The following is a 23,261-nucleotide window of genomic DNA, read 5'->3' as shown; positions in this document are numbered from 1 at the left end:
AAGGATTTTGATCAATTCTACCCCCAAGAGGATAAAATAGAGGATGAAAATATTACTTCGTAACGCGAGCGAAGCCGCGGCCAAAAGCTCGTTTTAACATGAGAGGTGTCATGTTGAATTCCTTTAAATTATAGGAGTGACCATAGCTTATTTTTAAGCATTTTTTCAATATTTATTGCTAGTTGTAAAGTAACTTATACTTTTACATAATATTAACGAATTGTCTCTATTGTTCCAGCTTACGGCAAGGTGTTTCTAGTTAAAAAAAGATGTGGCGTCGACGAGGGCAAGTTGTACGCCATGAAGGTCCTCAAGAAGGCGTCTATAGTGCAGAAGCTGAAGACCGCCGAACACACGAGGACGGAGAGACAGGTGGGTTCATATGAATGAGCATTTTTTTTTTTATATAATATAGGAGTACCAGACAAACATGCAGTCCACCTCATTGTAAGTGGCTACTGCCACGATAAGATTAGCCTCTTACTTGAGGTTGGCAACGAATTTGCTATCCCTGGTAACTAAATTGGAAAGCCTCGGATAAGTATTTGAGGTTGAAGTGGTAGAACTCTTTGTGGTTCGTTATTTCTGCCTCATAACAGCAGTGTTAAACGCTGCTGTGTTCTGGTTTGAAGGGTGTGGTAAGCGATACATATTATTCCGAAACGTTCCAGCTTAGGCCTCAGGAGTAGCGGCGCATCTGTGGCCGACCTGAGGTAGGAAAATCTAATCCTATCTGGGGTTGATTATGGGCGGCAGTAGCCACTTCCTACCAGGTGAACTGCATGTTCATCTGCTGTTCATTAAAAAATATCATACCGTAACATATACATCGTGTCACTATGACCAAATACCATAACTACCATGAGGATTGAAAAATACATAAAATTAACGGTTTTCTTTTATGATATTGTTTTTTAATGGATTTGTTTCCCAACAGGTCCTAGAGGCGGTGCGGGCCTGTCCGTTCCTAGTCACCCTGCACTACGCCTTCCAAACAGACTCCAAACTACACCTAATACTCGGTGAGTACCCTAATCAGATTCTAATAGCACACAATCTAGGATTTTTGTAATACGGAACGATAGTCTTAGATTGTTTAAATTATGTATGGCATTCACGTTTCTGTATGTTTCACGTTTATAAAGAGCGAGAGAGAATAGCAATGTTCATTAATTTATTGTATTACAAACTATTAACCTCTGATCATTAGAATTCCGTGGAAGACAGTTCCACGTGGCACTGTATCAGGTTTAAAAATCTGCATTCCGTTTAGCCTGGAATTTAAGAACCATACTGGTTCCTACCTTTTATTTAATTTACGTGGTACCATATCCGTATATTAAAATATCCATCAAATTATAATTTGACCCGTGTGGCAGAGCGGTCACCATAGCGGTCTGACGCGCAGAGGGTCCCGGGTTCGATCCCCGGCCAGACAGATATCTGAATGATGAATTTAGATTTCTGTTCTGGGTCTGGGTGTTTGTGTATTCGTCGGTATGTGTGTCCATCCTAGTGTGGGGCTGTGAGTGTAAAAAGCGTCTTTTGCATTAAGTATAAAGTTGTATATAACATAGCATACTATTAGTATAGTTGTATCTTTACATACATAGATCAGTCATCATACATCGGTCAGGATCGTGATATATGTAAACATTAAAAAATGTTCACCTTGTTATTAAAAAAGTTACTAAAACGTAAATGTTGAGGTTAACACTTAGTTATAATGTGTTAAATAAATACCGATAACATTAAGTTAATGTTTAAATCTGATTAGCTATTGATATTTTGACGGACCATTTATAGACTAATTGTTATGTTAATTAGGTTTAAAGGTTGTTGAAATATGTAAACTTTACATTTTGCTGCAATTATTATACTGATCTGACACAATGGTGTAGGTTTGATACCCCGGCCAGGCTGACATAAAAAATGAATTTAAATTACATACGTTCGTAAGTTAATAAAAGGTTAAAGTTGTAGCTACGTACGAATTGGTATACTTAACAAATCTTCGAAAACTTTATAGAGAACTCACAGGCCCTCTGGGGGTTATATCTGTTCTCTATTGTTAACGTTTATCTTAATTTGTAATATAATATGCCTGTGTGCGTATTTGAAAAAATTATAAGCTTAAAACCCATGGACTTTCAGTCTAAGGGGTTAAGATTTTTTTATAATATAGGAGCAGCAGACGAGCAACCGCCCATGGACATGGATAATCAGCCCCAGATAGGATTATTTCTACCTGAGGTCGGCCACAGATGCGATGCTACCCCTGAGGACTAAGCTTAAACGCCTCGCAAAACTATGTCTCCCTTCAAACCATAAGACAACAGCGCTTAAAACGCTTGTTATTAGGTAGAAATTGGTGTAGCGGTGGTGCCGCCGGCGTCGAAGCACAAGTGGTTCTACCATCTTTATAGATTTATGCAAAAAATAATTTCACATGCCAAACTAATACCACCACCATGAAAAAATAATCCCCCACCAAGCCCGACAACGAGGGTACCGCGTTCGATTCTAGTTCAAGCAAACTGGGTCAAGGGGGCGCCGGTGGTTGCGCAAAACGCCGGCTATTGTGCTCCGATTCGATGTTTATCTCCATAGCGATTAGGGTCATTTCTCTATGTTCATGTTCTGTGAATTAGCGTGTAGGAATTGGTTTGGAGATTAGTGGAATTTTGATAATTGTTATGGAGTAATGGAGCGTATTTTTTTGACCTTATTAAGGTTTATTTGGGTTAATATGTTTGGTTTACAACAAGAATTTAGTTTCAGGATATTATTTTAGAACCATATACTATTGAATGGATTCTTGAGTGAGTATTGGATAATTCGGCAGTCATAATCATGTTATAACTATTTCTTATTTGTAAAATCATATTCTTTTTTTGGAATCCTTAATAAAAATTCATTCCACTCTTCAAACCTAAAAAATCAGATGTTATAGATATATGTTATATTAATCTATCGTCACGCCTACGTCTTTCTTATGTCACCATTGATCTATAACTAAAGATCCGCCACAAGCGGGCAAAACTTGAAACATACAAAATACGGCAAGTGGTGTAAAACGACTCCAGCCAAGTCCAGTCGCTCTCGCGCGGCGTAGTAATACACACGAATGTTACTGAACACGTTAAACGTCATTATTTTGAATTTAAAGCCTCAAAATGCCTTCTTGTGCAATGCGTAAATGCAAAAATTATGCTCGAAATAGAAACAAACTTCATGGAATCACCTATCACACGTAAATGAAGAGAAATTATTAAATTTTGTTTATTTTTCGTGTTCGATCCGCCATGATTACGTGAGTAACCAGAAAGAGACAAAGTATGTTTTTGTCAATGAAAGTGATAAAGACGCAAAATGCATGGTCATAGATCAACAGAACAGAATTGACATTTTATTGAATCTGACGATGTTCATATGTCGTATGTTATAGTTTAAGATCCCACTGCTTTATTTTTATATTAGTGTGTTTTTAGTCAAAATATAACATTTTATGGTTTATTTTAATAAAATAAAATCGATATATGGGAAATTCTGTATCCTAATCTTTAAATTTCCTTCGATACCTGTGGTAAATAATAAAAAATATTACCATAAAATTTATATAGGATAGTATACGGTATTTTAAAATTTCTTTAATTGAATAAATATTTCAATCATTAAGGTCGTATTTCTTCCTTAACCTAAACATAATTTAATAAACAATCTTTGTATAGCCAGAAATTAATCCTAAAAAAAACACGGTAAAATTAGAATCTTATATATAAAATTCTCATGTCACAATGTTAGTTACTCTGTACCTACTCCTGCGAAACGGCTTTACTGATTTTCACCAAAATTTATACGCATATTCAGTAAGTCTGAGAATTGGCTACTATCTATTTCTCATATCTCTTAAGTGATAAGGGTTGTTCACCCTTAACATTTTTTTTATTTATATGGCAACACAATGTTTGCTGGGTCAGCTAGTACATTTATAAAATTTACACAACTTTGCAATTAATGGTCGTGTGTAAAATAAAACTGATAATAATAAACATAGATTAGTAAAGATACTTCGCCGCCTTGAAATTGAAATAAGCCACAAACGGCTTAATAGTAAGTTCTTTTTTGAATTCTTGACAAATAAAAAACATTTTTAGAGAAAATTTACGAATAAATAACTAATACTGCGTAATTTACATAATAAATAAATAATTATTTCAAATATTTTAGAGACATTTTAGCACGGAGACGTGGGAAAACTTTTTACGCAACTATTTCAATTCTCAAAACTGGGTACATTTTCTTGTTAGGAGTGAGTAATATTTACTAATCTATGATAATAAATATAAACAATTTTTAAATCGTATATTTTAAACCAGTCGATACATCTGTATAGATACATTCTTTCAAATTATATTTTTATATAATAATAATTTATTTAGTTAAACTGTACTATAACATTTCTACGTAAACGACATACTAAAACTATTATCGACAGTTTTGGACATTTTTTACCTTCTGTTCCATTATTTCTTTGTCTTTGACAAGCATGCGGATCAATGGGAAAGCCACCATACGTCCCGTTTTTACGGGACAGTCCCTTTTTTCGATGCTTCGTGCCGTTGTCTCCGAAATGAACCGTTGCCATTGGCAATTAAGTAACAGTAAATAGTATAATTGTGAAAAAAAACATGGGGTGCTCCATTTATCAGTTTTCATAAAGCGCCCCACATTTTTTGCACAATTATACTATTTACTGTTCCTTAAATGATACCTATATTGAAAATTATTATCTACTTTTTAGATAATTTTACCATAAAAGTTTTTTATTATTTTTAACTATATTTTTTCAAGTAAAAAGTATTTGACATAAAAAAATCGATGTCCCGTTTTGACTGAAGTAATCATTGGTCACTATATTCCATGGTCAATATTTACGTTTGCGTACACTTAAACGCAAGGTCAAACACTAGTTGTCTTTTTTTATCACATTGTTCTAATATCTCTGTCCCTTATAGAACATTTGTCTATGTAGTTAAAGGTAAGTAAATTAAAAAACGTGCATGTGTGCTATCAAAGCAGTTTCGCTCAAGTTTTCTCTTAAGTTAGTGGGCGTATAACGTGTCTAGTATAAAATGTCATTGTATGTCACCAGTATCAAGCGCTGCTGTGAGCTGGTTTAAGGATTTTATATTTGAGACATTCCATTTTCACCCTCTAGAGACTATATAGAAAGGCATCTATGACCTACCTCAATCAGAATTTCAATATTATTTTGGTCGAATACATAAGTCAATGAGCAGCAATAAACAGTAACCATAAGATAGACTGCTACTTAAACGTGATACATAGAAAAGTCAGTACCAGTTAACACTGCCGTCGGAGTCTACACATTTTCTACGTCTACGTAAGTCCTAATTCATTTGACATTGTGCATTACCGGTCGCAGTTCACACACTTTGCTCCTCGGCATCGAAACTGAGCTCTATTGTGCAGTCTCACTAATTCCATACTAGAACGAGCTACGTTCATCGTTCACGAACGGTTCTACCGATTGCAATCGGCAACAATCTTTGGTGAAACGAGATTGCTTATTTCGGACGATCTGAGTAGGGTTACCAACTATAATATTTAGGTACTATATATAATTATACTAGAATATTTCATGTTTAGTATTGTATATGTAGTAGTGCAGTTTTGAGTTTTAAGTACTATGTACCGTTAAAAATGGTTAGTACGCGAAAGATATGTATTTTTATTAATAAGACAGGTTTTTTTAATATGTTTTTATTCAATTTTCAACGTTATGAACTCTTGTTGTAGAGAATAGTTTAGTCACTCACTTTTTTTTGTAAGTAAACATAAAAGTTACATGGTTTCGTCTCTTTGTTCTCATTGTCAATATGATGGATACGGTACCGGTGTAACACGCACACGGTTCCGGGTTCGATCTCTGACTAGACATCGAATCCGGTCTGTGTATTTGTGTATTCTTCTTGCACCTAAGACATATAAAATAGTGTGCAATCCTTACTTCCTTACTAATATTATAAATCCGAAAGTAATTCTGTCTGTCTGTCTGTCTGGTTGTCTCTTCCTCACGCCTAAACCACTGAACCGATTTAGATAAAATAAATGATATGATTTGATTTGATAATAAATATACTTTCGGCGATCCGTGTGGCGCAACAATCAACATACAATGTCTGTTACGCATGGTTCCGGGTTGCATTCTCGTCAGCTGTAGTATAAATTTAGTGTTTTTAATATTGTGGGGTTTTTATTGTATTTTTTTCGACACTTCGACATTCGACTTTTATATTCTTCCACACTGGGATTTCTATCCTAGGTACTATTACTGTAGAAATAATGTTTTATACGTCGTTTCTGAATACTAAGTTTTGTCTCTGGATAGTTGGCATGCTGCTCTAGTAGTTCTGGGTCTGGGTGTTCTTCTACTGTATTTATGTGTGTGATACATAAAAGCCTATAAATGTCTGTGATAAGGTACACATATTTATATGAAACATTTAAATTTAATTTAAAAGTAAAAAACTTAAATAAAAGACATAACCTAGTAATAGGGTTGAAGGGTAGTGGGGGCGTACGGCATATTATCTTTGATCGTATACACCATTCAACGCAAACAATTCGCGCGCGCACTCCATCCACACATGGGAACCGAAACCCCGAGTAGCGCGGCAAACAATTCATTTTCTCACACAAAAAACTATTTTGCGGTCACAATGCTAACTTTGTGGTTGCAGTCGAATATTTGTTTAGCGCGAATCTACCGCGAGTGTTTAGAGAGCATAACGAAATTATTTTTCTATTATTTAGTTAATGTATTAAGTTAAAATTGTATATTGTAATACGTTGAAATTAGTATAGCCATTTTTTAGTATTTTAGGTTAAAAAGTGGTAATAAGGAAAGATGGTAGAATCAGGGTAGTTTGACCGGGAAGGTACCATCGCCACATCAACACGTGGGGTGAAGTAATTCTTGTGTTTCGGTGGAAGTATGTGAATGTCGGCTGACTGACATAATATGAACCGACCATCTCAATCCTGAGAAGTGGTAATGCACCTAGTACAGGTAGAAGTTCAATTCTATACAAAGTTGGCCTCAGATGTGTAAGCGACAGTGACTGTTAACCATCAGGTTGACTGTATCCTCGTTTACTACCTCTACGATAGATTTTTTTTATATACTTAATCTAACGATTAGGCAGATGCTACCTGATGGAAAGTAGTCAACGCCGCCTATGGAATTTGCAACACCAGAGCCGGCCTTGTATGAGAGCTCTTTTTGCACCTTTTCTGATGAGCCCCATCTCATATTTATCATAGGTAGAATTTCATTTATATTGTTTACACATCTCCATGGACAGCAGTGGCCATTTGCAATTATGTGAACAGCACGTTCCTTTGTTATTTGTTTTTCATAAAAAAAAAAAAATCGTGGTGTTTACTCAATCCATACAGTAAACCTTAAGCCATTTCTCCACCATTCTCATACAACCTCGAGTTAGTTAAACAGTTAAACATAATCAAGATTCCACTAGATTAAATCCAACTATGTCGGTTTAGTCGAGTTCGTGTCACAGCGGGCTAATTGTCACAGTATCCTGTCGTTGTTCTGAAGGCGTTCCACTGATCTGTCGTGACGACTGCGGTGTGACAGCGTCACCTTATGTTATAGTGTTGGTTCCCTATGTTATAATGATGCAAATACAAGACTCCACTAGATTAAATCCAACTATGTCGGTTTAGTCGAGTTCGTGTCACAGCGCGCTAATTGTCACAGTATCCTGTCGTTGTTCTGAAGGCGTTCCACTGATCTGTCGTGACGACTGCGGTGTGACAGCGTCACCTTATGTTATAGTGTTGGTTCCCTATGTTATAATGATGCAAATACAAGACTCCACTAGATTAAATCCAACTATGTCGGTTTAGTCGAGTTCGTGTCACAGCGCGCTAATTGTCACAGTATCCTGTCGTTGTTCTGAAGGCGTTCCACTAATCTGTCGTGACGACTGCGGTGTGACAGCGTCACCTTATGTTATAGTGTTGGTTCCCTATGTTATAATGATGCAAATACAAGACTCCACTAGATTAAATCCAACTATGTCGGTTTAGTCGAGTTCGTGTCACAGCGCGCTAATTGTCACAGTATCCTGTCGTTGTTCTGAAGGCGTTCCACTGATCTGTCGTGACGACTGCGGTGTGACAGCGTCACCTTATGTTATAGTGTTGGTTCCCTATGTTATAATGATGCAAATACAAGACTCCACTAGATTAAATCCAACTATGTCGGTTTAGTCGAGTTCGTGTCACAGCGCGCTAATTGTCACAGTATCCTGTCGTTGTTCTGAAGGCGTTCCACTGATCTGTCGTGACGACTGCGGTGTGACAGCGTCACCTTATGTTATAGTGTTGGTTCCCTATGTTATAATGATGCAAATACAAGACTCCACTAGATTAAATCCAACTATGTCGGTTTAGTCGAGTTCGTGTCACAGCGCGCTAATTGTCACAATATCCTGCCGTAGTGCTCCGGAGGCGTTCCACATAACTGCCGTGACGACTGTTGTGTCGTAATTATACAATGTCGTATTATACATCAGGATAACATAGACAACATGTTATCCTGATACATGTGTTGAAACTTTTGGAACAAAATGTCAATCCAACATGAAGATTTTTTACACGATTGAAATAGCTGATGGGATGAAGATGGGATGAAGTGAAGAGGTGATTGTCGGCCATGGAGATTTGTAATTGTACATATAGGTACTATGTTAACATAGACAAAGTAAAAAATTAAAATTCATAAATTACCACATTGAATCATTCAGATCAAATAAGGTTTACTCCTGTTTCGATAAATATTTATCAAAGCTGATCAATACTAGACCTTTTGATAACAATAACAAGTTTAGTTGAATATAAGTAGCCGATGACGATTGCAATAACAGTATTGGGAATCATAGACGAACTAAGTAAATAGACTCCTAACATATAACAAAGGTCATCTAACATTTTTGTATGGGACCTGTTGTACCTACCTACAAGTCGTGGTATTTTGAAAATATTGATTTTTAAAAAGGAAAATTTGGATAAATTAAGTATTAATAACGGGCGTAAGTGATGTATTAAAAACTAAAATCAATGTTGGCTGCAGAAATACGCTCGAAAAATATTACTTTCCATTAGTTGGGTAAAATAGAACAAAATAGTAAAACACTAGCACTCTATAATGTTAGTTCGTCAACGATTCAAACAATGCGTAATAGAGTCGAGTACAAAGCAAGTAGAGCTTAATGCATCCGCGCCGCGCCGGATTGTTCGTTTGAGTGTTTCCCAACCACTCCCCGGACCCCGAGTGGTTCGGTGCAAGGCGCGGGTAATGAGCGATAAAGGCAATTTTTAAAGTTACTTACTTTTACCGGGGTAATTTTTATCCGAATATTTTGGAGCGTATTCTTTGGCACGCTTGACATATTTGAACATGTCATATAGTTTTGGATTCGTCTAAATTGTGGGAATCACGTGGGGTATATTTTATTATTTGCTGAAATTATACGGTTTATTAATTTCGCTTCCGTCCATGACTTATCCAAATCAGTTTCTGAATTTCAAATATTTGTCTCGATGTTCTTTTATAGAGCAGTGAAAAAATTTTAATCAAGTTGTTTTATCATCACAAAAGGCCTGGTGGTTATAAGCGGTTATTTCATAATCAAATACAAAGACGGCGATTCCTAGCAGCGTATCGCTGTAATGTTATACCTTGCACGTGGCCCCGACTACACGTGCAACCGCGACAAACAATACACCGGGGGAAGGAAAAGTTTAACGCCGGTGGGTCAAGGCGACGACGGAACTTTGATTATCTATAATCAACCCCAGATAAAATTAGATGTTTACCTGAGGTCGGACACAAATGGGCCGATAGGATTGCACTTCTACTTGAGGTCGGCCACAGATACGCCGCTACTCCGAGGACTAAGTTAGAAGGCTTCAGACAAATATGGTTCCCTTATCACAACCTGCAAAGCGTAACACAGCAGCGCTTAGCACTATTATCGGACAGAAATAGATGTGACGGTAGTGCCGCCAATGTCGCACCACTGAGTGTTCTACCACTTTCCAGAAGCATATTCAAAAGTCCTTAATAGGAACTTAATAAAAGGCAATGATATCGTAATCACATATAAAGACGTGATTCCTAGCAGCGTATCGCTGTAATGTTATACCTTGCACGCGCTCCCGACTACACGTGCAACCGCGACAAACAATACGCCGGGGGAAGGAAAACTTTAATACGCCGGTGGGTCAAGGCGACGACGGAACTTTTATTTAGTTTTTATAAGTTAAATATTTTTGTTCTGTTGTCTTACGCAATGAGTAACCTAACTAGAGAATTAGTACAAAAAGAGAATCGCTGAATGCTTAAAAATATAGCCTATGGTCACTTCCGCGATTTAGATGAATCAAAGGACACTTTGTTCAAATTCTGTAATTCGTTTAGAAACTAAACGAAGACATAAGTACATACATATTATGCTACGCTTCGTCTATCATAAATCGGAATTTGAGAGTGCCTGCCTATTTTTATTTTTTTTTTGTTTACGAGGGGGAAACCTCAAAAGGTCCGTCCGTCGTCCTTCCCGGGGTTACTTGCTGGACGGTTCGAGCTCCCACTCTTGCCGCCCGCAACCCCAGAACCGCCTTTAGTCGCCTCATACGACAGGCAGGGGATACCGTAGCCCTATTCTAGTCCCGAGACTACAGGGACAGAGTACCTGCCTACTAGAAATTGTTAAATTTCAATCTTTTTAGGAAAACATCGGATGGATTGATTAGTAATAATAGGCGTAAGTGACAGCAAAAAAAATACTGATCTATTAATTACTTTTGGTTGTATTAATTTCCCTATGTTAACATAACTTATTTATTACTTTAAGAAATAAATATTTTCTTAAAAGTCATTGATAGAACCTACTTTATGATTCTTTGCAATAAATGTCTTGTAGTAACCGTCGAAAATATGATTTTCTTTATCCAAAAACCAACGCCTAGGCAGGCAGGCATTGCCTAACAGTGGCGCACCGAGGCCCCACTTAGCGGTGCCCTTGGCTCACTTTACCCACGGCACGCTGGATCCAATCACGCCTTTATTTAATTGTTTATTAATGGGTTGACTTGGAGTATTAATTGATAAATATGGGAACATTAGCTAACTATTTTTAGGTGATAGAACCCTTTGTGGTTCGACTCCGGTAACACCATCGCCACATCTATTTCTAGCTAATAATAGTAATCGCTGCTGTGTTTCGGTTAAAAGGATGTGGTAATTTGGACGTGATAGGAAACCCTTTGTGGTTCGATTCCATAGGTACCACCGTAACATTTATTTCTGCCTTATTACAACGATGTCAAGTGTTGTGTTCCGGTTTGAAGTGTGTGCTATAACAGACATATTTATCTGAGGTGTTCTAACTTAAACTTTAATGGTAGCAATGCATCTATGCCGATCTCAGATAGGAGTATAATCTTATTGATGGTTGATTATAAATATCCATGCACGCAGTGATCACTTACCATCAATGTATGCTCGTTTGATACTATAATCTTAAATCGACCTGTAAAAATACTGTTTGTCTCAACTCAATTTTTAAAAAAATCTAAAAAAAAAATGCTGTCTAGGCAGTTAGGCGGCCAGGCATTGCCTAACAGTGGCGCACCGAGGCCCCACTTAGCGGCGCCCTTGGCTCACTTTACCCACGGCACGCTGGATCCAATCACGCCTCTATTTACTGAATTATTAATGGGTTATACGTATTAATTGACTAATTTGGCAACGCAACGCTTACGCACGTTTCGATAGTTCGATACGTAGTCTGTAAAACCTTGACACTAAAGATAGTGGTGAAACGTAGGCCGGAAAAACTGTTTCCTGTGGGAAATGTACATTTTGTTCTAATCTAATAAAATCAAATAAAATCTAATATCTTGATCGTTTTTGTATTCGTGTTCAATCCATTACTGTTCCACAGGCATGGGTCTTCTCGCAGGATAAGAAGGATTAGATCGTGGTTTTATGAAACAACAAGTGCCTAGGATACGAACCTTTGACCCCTCGATCGAGGCCGTGTTTCAACCGTAAGGCTATCTCTGTTAGAATGCTGCCAAATTATCTAAAAACTCTTACTTACCTTCTCATTCTGAGAGAAGACTTGTACCCAACTGTGGAACAATAAAACAATTGATGGCAATCTAAAAAACCCTTTTCCTTGCCCTTATGAACCTGACCCTTCAGAATATAAAACAAAGTTCTTTTCTTGGGAAAGCAGTCGTATTATTTTCACAAAGATAATCTCGACTAATAATGTAGTCGTCCCATTAGTAGGTACCGTGCAACTTGAAATTCAACTTTTGCATAATGCGTGTCGCGAGAGTTGCAGTAGATAAGTGGTTTAAGCATAGATTAGTAAATATTACTCACTCCTAACAAGAAAATGTACCCAGTTTTGACAATTGAAATAGTTGCGTAAAAAAATTTTGCCACGTCTCCGTGCTAAAATGTCCCTAAAATATTTGAAATAATTATTTATTTATTACCTAAATTACGTAATTATTACGTAAATTAGTTATTTATTCGTAAATTTTCTCTAAAAATGTTTTTATTTGTCAAGGATTCAAAAAAGAACTTACTAAAATAAGCCGTTTGTGGCTTCATTCAATTTTAAAGGCGGCGAAGTATATTTACTAATCTATGGGTTTAAGTCGTAGATTTTAATCGTAAACAAACGCTTTCTACGCCCTACACTAGTATTTCCTGTTGTGGGTGTGGTGCAAGACCCAGAGGTTCTGAAGTACTCCGTCTTATGTGCCCGTATGAATTGAAGCGACCATCTTAGCCCTCAAGGGTGGCAAGTTGGTAGAGCATCTGTGATCGGCTTCAGGTAGAAACTCTTTTCTACATGGAGTTGGTTTCATTTTTTTTTTATAATATAGGAGTAGCAGACGAGCATGCTGTCCACCTGATGGTAAGTGGCTACTCCGCCCATGGACATCTGTAATCAACCCCAGATAGGATTAGATATTCCTACCTGAGTTCGGCCACAGATGCGCCGCTACCCCTGAGGAGTAAGCTGGAACGCCTCGGAAAAGTCTGTCTCCCCTACCACACCCTTCAAACCGGAACACAGCAGCGCCTAACACTGCTGTTATTAGGTAGAAATAGGTGTGGCGGTGGTGCCGCCGGAGTCGAACCACAAAGGGTTCTACCACCTTCAAACTTGATGTGAAATGATATTTCCATGAGAAGCAATTACCACTTATTATCAGGTGGATTCCATGTTCACTTGCTACTTCAGTCATATAACAAAGCATGTATTTACGCAGTTAGGCACATAAGATGTTTTACTACTTTGCCGTATTTAATAAACAAGTAAAACAGTGCGTATATCAATGTGCACAGGCGCCATATATGAAATTATTACAAAAGTATCGGTATCTGTTCATATCATACCTAAAAATAAAATAATGAAAATAAATTTGTTGGTGCCCTTTTCCGCAAAACTTGCTATATTTACTTGGCGACTTCATGATATCGATTATAGATGTCGCTTTGTAAAAAAATCACTGTCATCTTTCCCAAACGCTCCAAAAAAGTATAACTTCAAAATTCAAAAAGATCGCACATACCTTTAAAATTTCTTCGTAGAGACAATACTCACAATCTAAGATACGATACGTATCGAACAAACGGCGGAGCTGATAAATAATTTATGTTGTGCCCCTAGGTCATGGTCGCATCCCATCGTGACTAGTCGTAGATACGGTAGGCAGCGTGCGATATTAAATGATTTTGTAAGATCTGCGTAGGTAATACCGTTCTAAGAAGTGAAAGAAGAGTTACGAAAGTGATCTTTAAGTAAGTGAACACCTACACTCATAACTCACATACAGACGTAATTGTATGCGTTATAGGCTCCAACACCCAGACCCTAAAGACAAGTTATTCTTCATTTAGACCGGTTAACCTTGGATCAAGAGCGGAACCCTTTGACATTCTTCTGTACTGGTCGGTTATATGTCATGCAGCGTTGCCCAAAATTAATGCGTCATTGTCTATATTGCCCATTGCTGGGTACGGCTCTCCTTTCAGAGTGAAAAAGGGTTAAGCATTTGGTCACCGTGCTGTCCAAGTCCGAATTGGTAGACTTCACACGCTTCTGAGAAGGTTTTTTAAGGTAGCTCAGAAATATAGGTTTCCTTACGATGTTTTCCGGCACCGTTATATGCGATAAATTTCTTTTTCTAATTTTGAAATTCCGTGGTACCTGGGATTTGAACCTCGAACCCTCCGATGCCCTCACAGGCCGAGTATCAACCATGAAACTCAAAAAGATCACACATACTGTTTGCCTCTTTGTTTACCTCTTATGATATAAATTGTAGACTGATACGTTTCTTTCAATTTTTCCGAAGGCAAAGTTAGCCGACGATAGATGAGTTGGCTCATGGATTATGTATTGGGAAACGCTAGGTCAGGGACATATAACTGTTATGCCGCTGTGTATTCAGTTGTTTTGAGTCTCGTCTGACCGCCTGGTCGCTTTAGCGATTATGTAGTTGTTAATGAGATTGTCAAAAATAGCCCGGAGACGTTTTATAAGCATTATGTATATATATGAATAAGATAAAACATGCTGAACATAGTCGCTCTAACAAATTGGACGCCCGAGTGGCAGCGGCTTAAGCGACTAACCAGTAAGTTAGCGACAAGTAGGTAACCTAGGAAAATTTTAATCAGGCGATAGTAGCCAATAGGCAAACAGCTTTATATTATATCGTGTGACATTTTCCACTTATATTGCCAAATAAATGATGCGTCGAAAATGTATTCAAACAACAAACTAGACTTCTTCTTGAGCGTTACACTCTTGTCAGAGCGGTCGTGGTCATTATTTCGTCTTAGTGGCACGCTTAACAAGACGCCGCCACTCGTTTCTTGTCTCCGCCTTCCTGGTACATTCATGTATTGGGGCGTTCACCATAGTCTTGATCTGGTCAGTCCATCGCATAGGTGATCTGCCTCGAGGTCTGGTACCCTAGATTTTGCCTTGCACTACAAGTCTTTCAATGGACACACTATCCCGTCGTGAAACGTGATTGCCTAGTGGACCGATGTTGCAAAAAATTCAGGGCCAGTTTTGATGATCAAGATAATGCTTGGATAATCTTATTATACACAATGACATCTATTTCCATTGATTAGTTTCAAAGCTCTGACGTTACTATTCTTAATACTGGCCTTATGGAAACTGAAATGGTAGTTAATTCTTAGGCTAATGTAGCTGCATTAAAAAGAATTGATTAAAGACTTGTAAATTTAAAAAAAAAAAAACATCGACAATACTATAGAAACAAGTTTAGATAAGTTCAATTTGAAAGCAGCAATCAAATATCTTGACCTGATTTACACAAATGACATTGAGCCAAAGAGACATGGCAAACCCATTCATGCCAGTATAGAGAACACTTTCATAATTGCCAAAGCAGCAATAGATAATTGCAATACCGTTGTACACGGTTGCAATATACCATTGAAACCTGTTCGCACTGTCATTCAACAGATAACAGTAAAGGTTAGGAGATGTGGAATTCTCGGAAGGCATACTGAATGTCATATTTTTAGTACTAGAAATATTAACTTGTGAAGTGGTAAAGTTAGATGCGGGAAACTGTTGTATAAGGAAATATCTACTAATACTGAAGATTAAACAATTGGTTTTTAACAATATTTTTCGGAATCAAAAAGTAAATGTTTTTTTGGTCAAAATTATGGCATCAGAGGTATACAAAATCCAATAAACTTACATGGTGGACACAATAAAAATTAAGCAATTTTTTTGTTTATATAAGATGGTACAAAGAATGATGTTACACATATTTGTACAGGAGAAAATGGTACGATAAAACAGTGACAATTTGTCCAATTATGTTAGAATCTAAACGCTGAAGACGTGTCTGCAATCAGTGAACAGCCTTGGTTTGTCCTCCGTAACATGTTCCCTCATTTCTCAAAAAATATTCTCAAAAACACGTCAACGGATTGTCTCGAAGCAGTCTCATAGTATTCATCTCTCGTATTTTACTTTTATTGCCGTGGGCCGGCGGCCGTCTATCTAGGTCAAAGACTCACTTAGATGTTTCGACCCAGATCTCAGATCTCTGTAATTCATACGGCCGGTGTGAATTTGTTCCATATTCAGCAATAATAACATTTGGACCTTCAAAACGATGTGCCGTGAACAATTTCTTAATTTCTTACACAAGCGTCGTGCAAGGGTACCGATCAACAGGTTAGCGTAGTGCCGTGTGGGAATTTAGAATGTTCGTGTTATTTACGCTAGTGTTATTGCTAGACTCTTATGAGAGTCAAGTAATGGACTATAAATATAAAACATTCCTATATTCTGCTTATATATAAATACTTAATTTGCATCAAATAGTTGAAGGTACCACATCTATATGTTAAGAATTATTAAGTTTCTACCAGTGCTGTCGTTTTAATAGTTTTATTAAATACCCCTCTAGTTCCAGCAACTCTTATCCCTTCGATAATACAATTCTCTAATAAATCATAACCAAAGTGTATCCATACGGAGAAGTTGTGTTGGAAACCATTACGTTATGTTAATTCTTTATCAAACATAATCTTTGCAGGAAGTCTATACGCTCCAACGGAGTTTAATACATAATTTATTGAAATCTCAACGACGATGCGAATGGACTAATTCAAATTTACTTGTCACTGTACATTAGATGCTTCGTGAACCGTATCGCTTAATTAATTCTCTTTAATTTGCCAACTTTCACTTATAAACACATGGTCACGATCTGAGTTAGGCGAGTCAGATTTGGAAGATTTTTTAATTAATATTACATGTGTTATGATATTTCCTTATAAGATAGCTCTGACTGACTATTTTTTTATTACATCACTAAAAACATTTGAAAAGTCTGATACTTTTTACTGAACTTCACATATCTTTGAATTAAAAAAAACTCAGGCATACAGGCTTCCTCGCGTTGTTTTCCTTCGCCGTTTACCGAAGTAATAATTAACTTCTAACACATACTCGTATATAACTAGAGAAATAAAATCCTTGTCAAATAAATTAAATGCCTTCACTAATAACAGTATTTTCTTCCAGATTACGTGGCCGGCGGAGAGCTGTTCACCCATCTATACCAAAGGGAACATTTCCACGAGAACGAAGTCAGGATATACATCGCGGAGATCATATTGGCTCTAGAGCAATTGCATAAGGTGAGATTTATGGATTGTTACAAGTTTTCCTTTATTCTTATTGTTATTTGTATTAAACTGATCTTCACAAAAAACTTTTCTGTTCAGGTTCTCAATTGCACTGCCTCATTCATATTTCGTCAAATAAATGGATTTATATTTTTTAATTTTGATACGAATTTCTCTAAATATTTTCATATACCAACCGCAATTTTCAAGAGTAGCCCTTGTAGGCCCGATAGAACAGCAGAAATAAACAGAAGGGGTGAAATGATGACTCATTTTAGTTTGGTATTGTCTACATAAACATCCGAGCTAAGAAAATGGCTGTAATTTCGGAATCAGGCAGACAACCGAGTAGATCTCATATATCAAGTAATATATACCCATATTGACGATAAACATTGTACATGGGAGATATATATTATCTCAGAAGGTTCCAATATGACTCATCAGCTTCAGCCGTCAATAAAACTATGAAGAATACATATTTGGTCTTCCGTAGCCGTAATGTATAAACATCTGAGGCAGATAATACTTTTGATCCGTGGCTTGGAGCCAAGGGCGAATGCCGCAGTGTTATAACGAAGTTTAGTTTTGGTAACTCTTTGTAAGCAATTTCACCTGAAGTGCTCTGCAGGTGGAATCTACATTTTGAACTGATTGGTGTTGGATTGACTGTTGACTTTTGCTGTTCTTGATTTTGTATTGACACGTGTAAGATAATTTACAATGTATCTACAACGTGCATGTGTAGCTTGATACTGCATCGGGTGTGGTAACGAGTACAGAGAGATAAGATGATTTTGTAGGATTAAAACAATTTTACTTATAAAAGCAACTAGGAGCAAAACTGTTTGCAAACAGTAATTTGATGATATTAATGGGTAATTGTTTGGTTACAAGAAAAAAAATATGTAGGTAGTGCATAACATGACAATGTTAAGCTCTTTCTAAAAGGTTATCAAAAATAACAAATGTGAACGTGAAATATGAGGCATTTTAGTCTAAATAGTCACAATCACATTTCAGTACAATTCTCTTTACTATGAAATGAAGTATACTTACAATACATCCACATAATAAGTAATGAGACTAATGATATTCATAGTCGTGGATTAGCATAGGATCTATTTGATTGATGTAACCTGAAACCAGTCTTAACTAGTTGACAATGGAAACTATACGAACAACTGACTGCTGTCTTACTACGCGTGATTCTTAGAATGAGGACTTGAGAGCATGATCCATCCATGCTGGTGAAGTGTATTTTGGTAGATTGGTGGAGTATGTAGGATTTGTCGCAATATTTTTATTCGCCTTTGGATTTTTTTTTATCTAATATAGAAGTAGCATACGTGCATCCACATCTGTAATCAACCCCAGATAAGATTAGATTCTCACCCCTGAGGATTAAGTTGGAACGACTCAGAAAAGTATGGGAGACGCACTTCACCATACACTTCAAACCAGAACACAGCAGCACTTAACACTGCTGTTATACTAGCTTAAATATACATTATATATCAGGCAGAAACAGGTGTACCAGTGGTGCCGCTAGTCTCGAAACAAAAGTTATCATCTTTACAATATTATAAAAAATATTATAGTAATTTCGAGAAATTGGTGTTACGTGCAATTTTAAATCACTAGGTTACCATTTTTTATTTATTATAATTTAAACTTCCTAAAATGCAACCATCTATCCGCAGCTCGGGATCATCTACCGCGACATCAAGCTGGAGAACATCCTCCTGGACGCTGAGGGTCACATCGTGTTGACCGACTTCGGTCTCTCCAAGGAGTTCTGCGGCGGCGAGAGTCGCGCGTACAGCTTCTGCGGCACCATCGAGTACATGGCGCCCGAGGTGGTCCGCAGCGGGAGTCAGGGTCACGACATCGTGAGTAACATTTGCTTGTGTTTCCTCTTCATGTGTAGATTAGTTATTGTTGTTGATTAGTTGTCTCATTTCATTCTCATGTTGGTCGCGCTTATGTTTCTGTAGTGTTGTTTATACACGAAGGAGTATGTATAGTTGAAGATGATTTATTGAAATTAAAAGATTTTTTTAGAATCTTGTGATAGTTTTAGAAGATTGAGAGCATCTTGGCGTTAAAATTATAGTTTAGGGAATGATTAAAATGAATTTTGAAGGAAAAAATCTTAATATGTTATTTGAAAGATCTCATGAGGTTTCACTTTTTTACACCTAAAACTCGTATACCAGTAGGATAGTGACTTTCGATGCTATGTAAGAAAGTTTAGTACAGTCCTCGCCAAACTGTTAGTCCGCTCTGAAGTTGTCGCGAGCAGGTGTAGTCATACAATTTGCTATGGGGACACGATTCATTTCTATATTCAGAGCGGACTAGCAGTTTTACGGGGACTATACGGCAAATCTATAATTATATCACAAATTCACAATGTTGCCAAATACGACCTTTTATCTCTTATCATCACTTAGTTTATTACCCTGTTCTTGTTGTACGTTCCGATAAAAGGTTCTGTTTTGTTCGAAGCGATTCTTCACATTATCTCGAATGTAAACCGTGAAGGTTATACACTTGCCGGTTGCCAAAGATTATTGTTGACCAAGGTTTTAATTTTATTATGTTTATGCATCAAACGTATTTTAATGTGTTTCATTATGTGCACTTCGTAATGAATTCGTTATCTTTAATTAAATTATTTTTCTTTGTTGTATGTCACTCAAAGCTTTGGTTATCTTTTCTTGAATTAAGGATAAATGATAATAAAAATATGTTTGTAATATCATATTTTATATTGTCTTAACCGCGCGTCTTCTGCGCTAGATTTTTTTAATATGACAATATTGAGATTCAGATTCCAAATCCTCTAATTTTAAGTGAAACTGAAAAGCAGTTCGGTTTAGTACTTTCAAATAATAATCCCGGAAAATGGACTGATGGGCAAAAATAAAAACGGTTTTATCACAGTATAAGGATATATACCTTATACTATGGTTTTATGTTTCTTTATCGTTAAGTTAAGTAAGTAAGTGGACTAGGAAGCGATATTGATTTGATGATTCTTCTTCATAAGTTTCGTGAGACCCAAAAATCAAGAGAATCGTTATACTGAAATACTGTTGTTATGCCAAAAACATGCTCATGAAGAATTGGTTCTTTAAATGGACGAAATGTGAGAACGATTGGTATTTAGAAATTTCTAGATCGTATGATAGTGATATTATCAACGAGCAATTAAGTAAATATGTACTTCCTTCATTGAAACTATGCGAACTTTGTAATCCCCACTTTCCATTAACGAGAGCTATCTGGGCATTTACAGACAAACAACTACTATCTGCTGTGTTTTTCTTCGGGAAATCCCCTTGTAACATTGCAAAATTATCTTTATAGCAATTGATATTCATCAATAGTAATTATATTAATAAATAAAATCTGATTTGTCTGTTCGTGAACAGACTTTTGTTTTGTAAGGTTATCCGGACATTGCCTAAACGTCTTTTTTATTTAAATTATCAAAAAACACATTTTTTTTATTTTAAAAAGAAAATAATTAATTTTATTTAATTTTACTATTTAAACAATTGTATCGATTTTGATTGCATTTTAAAGATAGAGCCTATGCCAATTATTTAAACTGCTTTTTTTGGTTTTAAAAGTATGAGGGGAACTCCCAACGCGAAAATTAAAAAAATGTTTACATCTTTAAATGTGAGCGAAGTCGAAGGCATTTGTAAGTAATCGTAAGCAAAATATACAAAACAAATATTATGCCACTTAAGAAGTCAACAGCCACAAAAATACGTGTACACTTGCTTAATAGTAAATAAGAGGTATTTATTTACATTGTAGCCGTAGGAAATACGATGTAAATATTATTGAAGAGTTTCTTGCGCCGTATTCTCGCGATACTGAAATGCTTTCGAAGCGGCGATGTCTAGTTGTCGTTTAATTATAATGTTGTATCAATTGACTTGGAAGAAATACTTTTTATGCTTGATTTTTATACTAATAAGAGACATTCTATGCAAGAAAAAAATAATGTATCAGTAAAAATGGCGGCATTTCCATTTTAGTGAAAATTGTAATTAAAATGACGGCATGTCTATTTTCCTTGCTCATTCTCTATGTGTGAGCAAGCAAAATATACAAAGCTTCCATTGTGGGCTACTGTCTCTATTCCCAATCCTCTTGTGTAGCAATTGTCCATAGGCTGTAAATTGATGATGATCTTTTTCACTACCACAGCAGATAACCAATTTAATAGCCAATCGAATATGGTTTCTAGCCAACACAAATAAAATATTAAAACATATGGCGGTCATCTATTTGCTAGCAAAAAATCCTATGTTGCTACCCAACAATCAACAAGTTACGTACTCATCAACCAAGAAGCGTGGCAGATACTGCATAGTGCATACTTACCGATCACCTCCAACAGCTGACTTTCACCCCGGCTTAGGTTTCATTCATCGCAGAGAACAGCTGACTGAGCGGTTTCTTTTTTCTTCTCTCCCTCGCACATTCCACTACGCACGGATGTCTTGGTTCGGTTGCTTAGTGGATTTGATTACTTGTTTAGTAACCATAGCATCAGTTACTAATAGTTTTGCAAAAGATGTACGCTCATCATTTATAATCAATCTGTCCCAATTTTTATCATCCAATATTTGACAATGCGTAATTAATAAAAATAAAAGTATGAAGTGAATCCTTGAGAACTCTTTTTAAGATCTCTTAGGTGTGCAGGTTTCCTCACGATTCCTCCACCGTTGAAGCATGTGATAATTAATATCTAATACGCGTATCATTTAAAAAAAAAAATCAGATGTATCTGACGTGTCTGGGATTCGAACCTCGGGCCACTCGAACGACAACCACTAAGCTACCGTTGCTTTTTTTTTCAAACAAGTCATATATCACAATATTTGTACGGCGAACAGCACGTGTAGCTGTCAGCTGATTTCGTAGCGACCGGTGCGACGTTGCCGCGTTCAACGATACGAATAGGAAATTTTGAAACGGCGCTCGGTTTCAAAATGGCTGGCGCTTCCAATCGGCGGCGTTCCATTTTCTAATTCTAAGCGATTTATTCTTTTTTTTTAATATATATTACGACTAGCTGACCCGGCAAACTTCGTACCGCCTCAAAATCTATTTATCAAATATATTTCATATAAAATATAGCATATGTTACTCGTAGATAATGTAGCTTTCGAATGGTGAGAGAATTTTTAAAATCGGTTTAGTAGTTTTTGAGCTTATTCATTACAACCAAACAAACAAAGTTTTCCTCTTTATAATATTTTATGATATGTTTCGATGTAGGTAAAGTATAATGTAGGTCGTGCTGTAGGTACTGTTAGATAAGTGTTGACTTACTTTTTTAAGTTTTTAAAACGTTCTTGTATTGTCATTAGTAGAGATGCGCCGAATATTCGTTTGGTATTCGGTATTCGGCGTATTCGGCATATTTTTTGCTATTTGTATTCGGCCTAATTATTCGGTTTTGGTGCCGAATATATTCGGTTCGAGTATTTCTATTTTCTTGTGTACACGACCTGGTACAGGACTAAAACACAAAACTTTTTATGTAAGATTTATGTTATATTACAAGTCAAACTCAAATCCTATGAAGAATGTGTTAAATAAAGCTAATAAAATAAAGCGATTAAACTTCAAATCAACATTTATCTTGATACCTCAAGTCAACACAAGTAAAGGTTAAACCGAATATTATTCGATATTCGGTGAAACCACTATTCGGCGCATCTCCAGTCATTAGTATTTTAATCTTGTCCTCTATTCGCTGGCCAACAGCGAATTGGTAGACTTCACACACAAAACTTTTTTGACCTCCGAGCAATGTCACCATAGAGCATCCCATCAGCCTTTTCAGCCTGATATTTTAGTGCTATGTCAGAAAGATCCTTTGCCTAAT

The 23,261-nt window shown here is 36.6% G+C and overlaps 1 protein-coding gene across 2 annotated transcripts in view; it reads left to right on the top strand.

The window, feature by feature from the left end:
- The window catches only part of LOC140745939 (ribosomal protein S6 kinase alpha-5), a 133,785-nt gene that overhangs the window by 49,963 nt on the left and 60,561 nt on the right, over positions 1 to 23,261 (top strand). For both annotated transcript variants that reach the window (XM_073077912.1, XM_073077913.1), the window contains exons 3-6: positions 239 to 372; positions 938 to 1,022; positions 17,235 to 17,350; positions 19,042 to 19,230. In XM_073077912.1, coding sequence (XP_072934013.1) covers positions 239 to 372; positions 938 to 1,022; positions 17,235 to 17,350; positions 19,042 to 19,230 — 524 coding nt within the window. The remainder of the gene's footprint in view (positions 1 to 238; positions 373 to 937; positions 1,023 to 17,234; positions 17,351 to 19,041; positions 19,231 to 23,261) is intronic.

The sequence above is a fragment of the Epargyreus clarus genome, unplaced genomic scaffold (assembly GCF_041222505.1).
Source record: "Epargyreus clarus isolate Ecla_fem2 unplaced genomic scaffold, WU_Ecla_fem_2.2 ptg000011l, whole genome shotgun sequence".
In the NCBI taxonomy this organism is placed as follows: domain Eukaryota; kingdom Metazoa; phylum Arthropoda; class Insecta; order Lepidoptera; family Hesperiidae; genus Epargyreus; species Epargyreus clarus.
The sequence above is the reverse complement of the archived record's forward strand: the minus strand, read 5'-3'. Positions and strand labels throughout refer to the sequence as shown.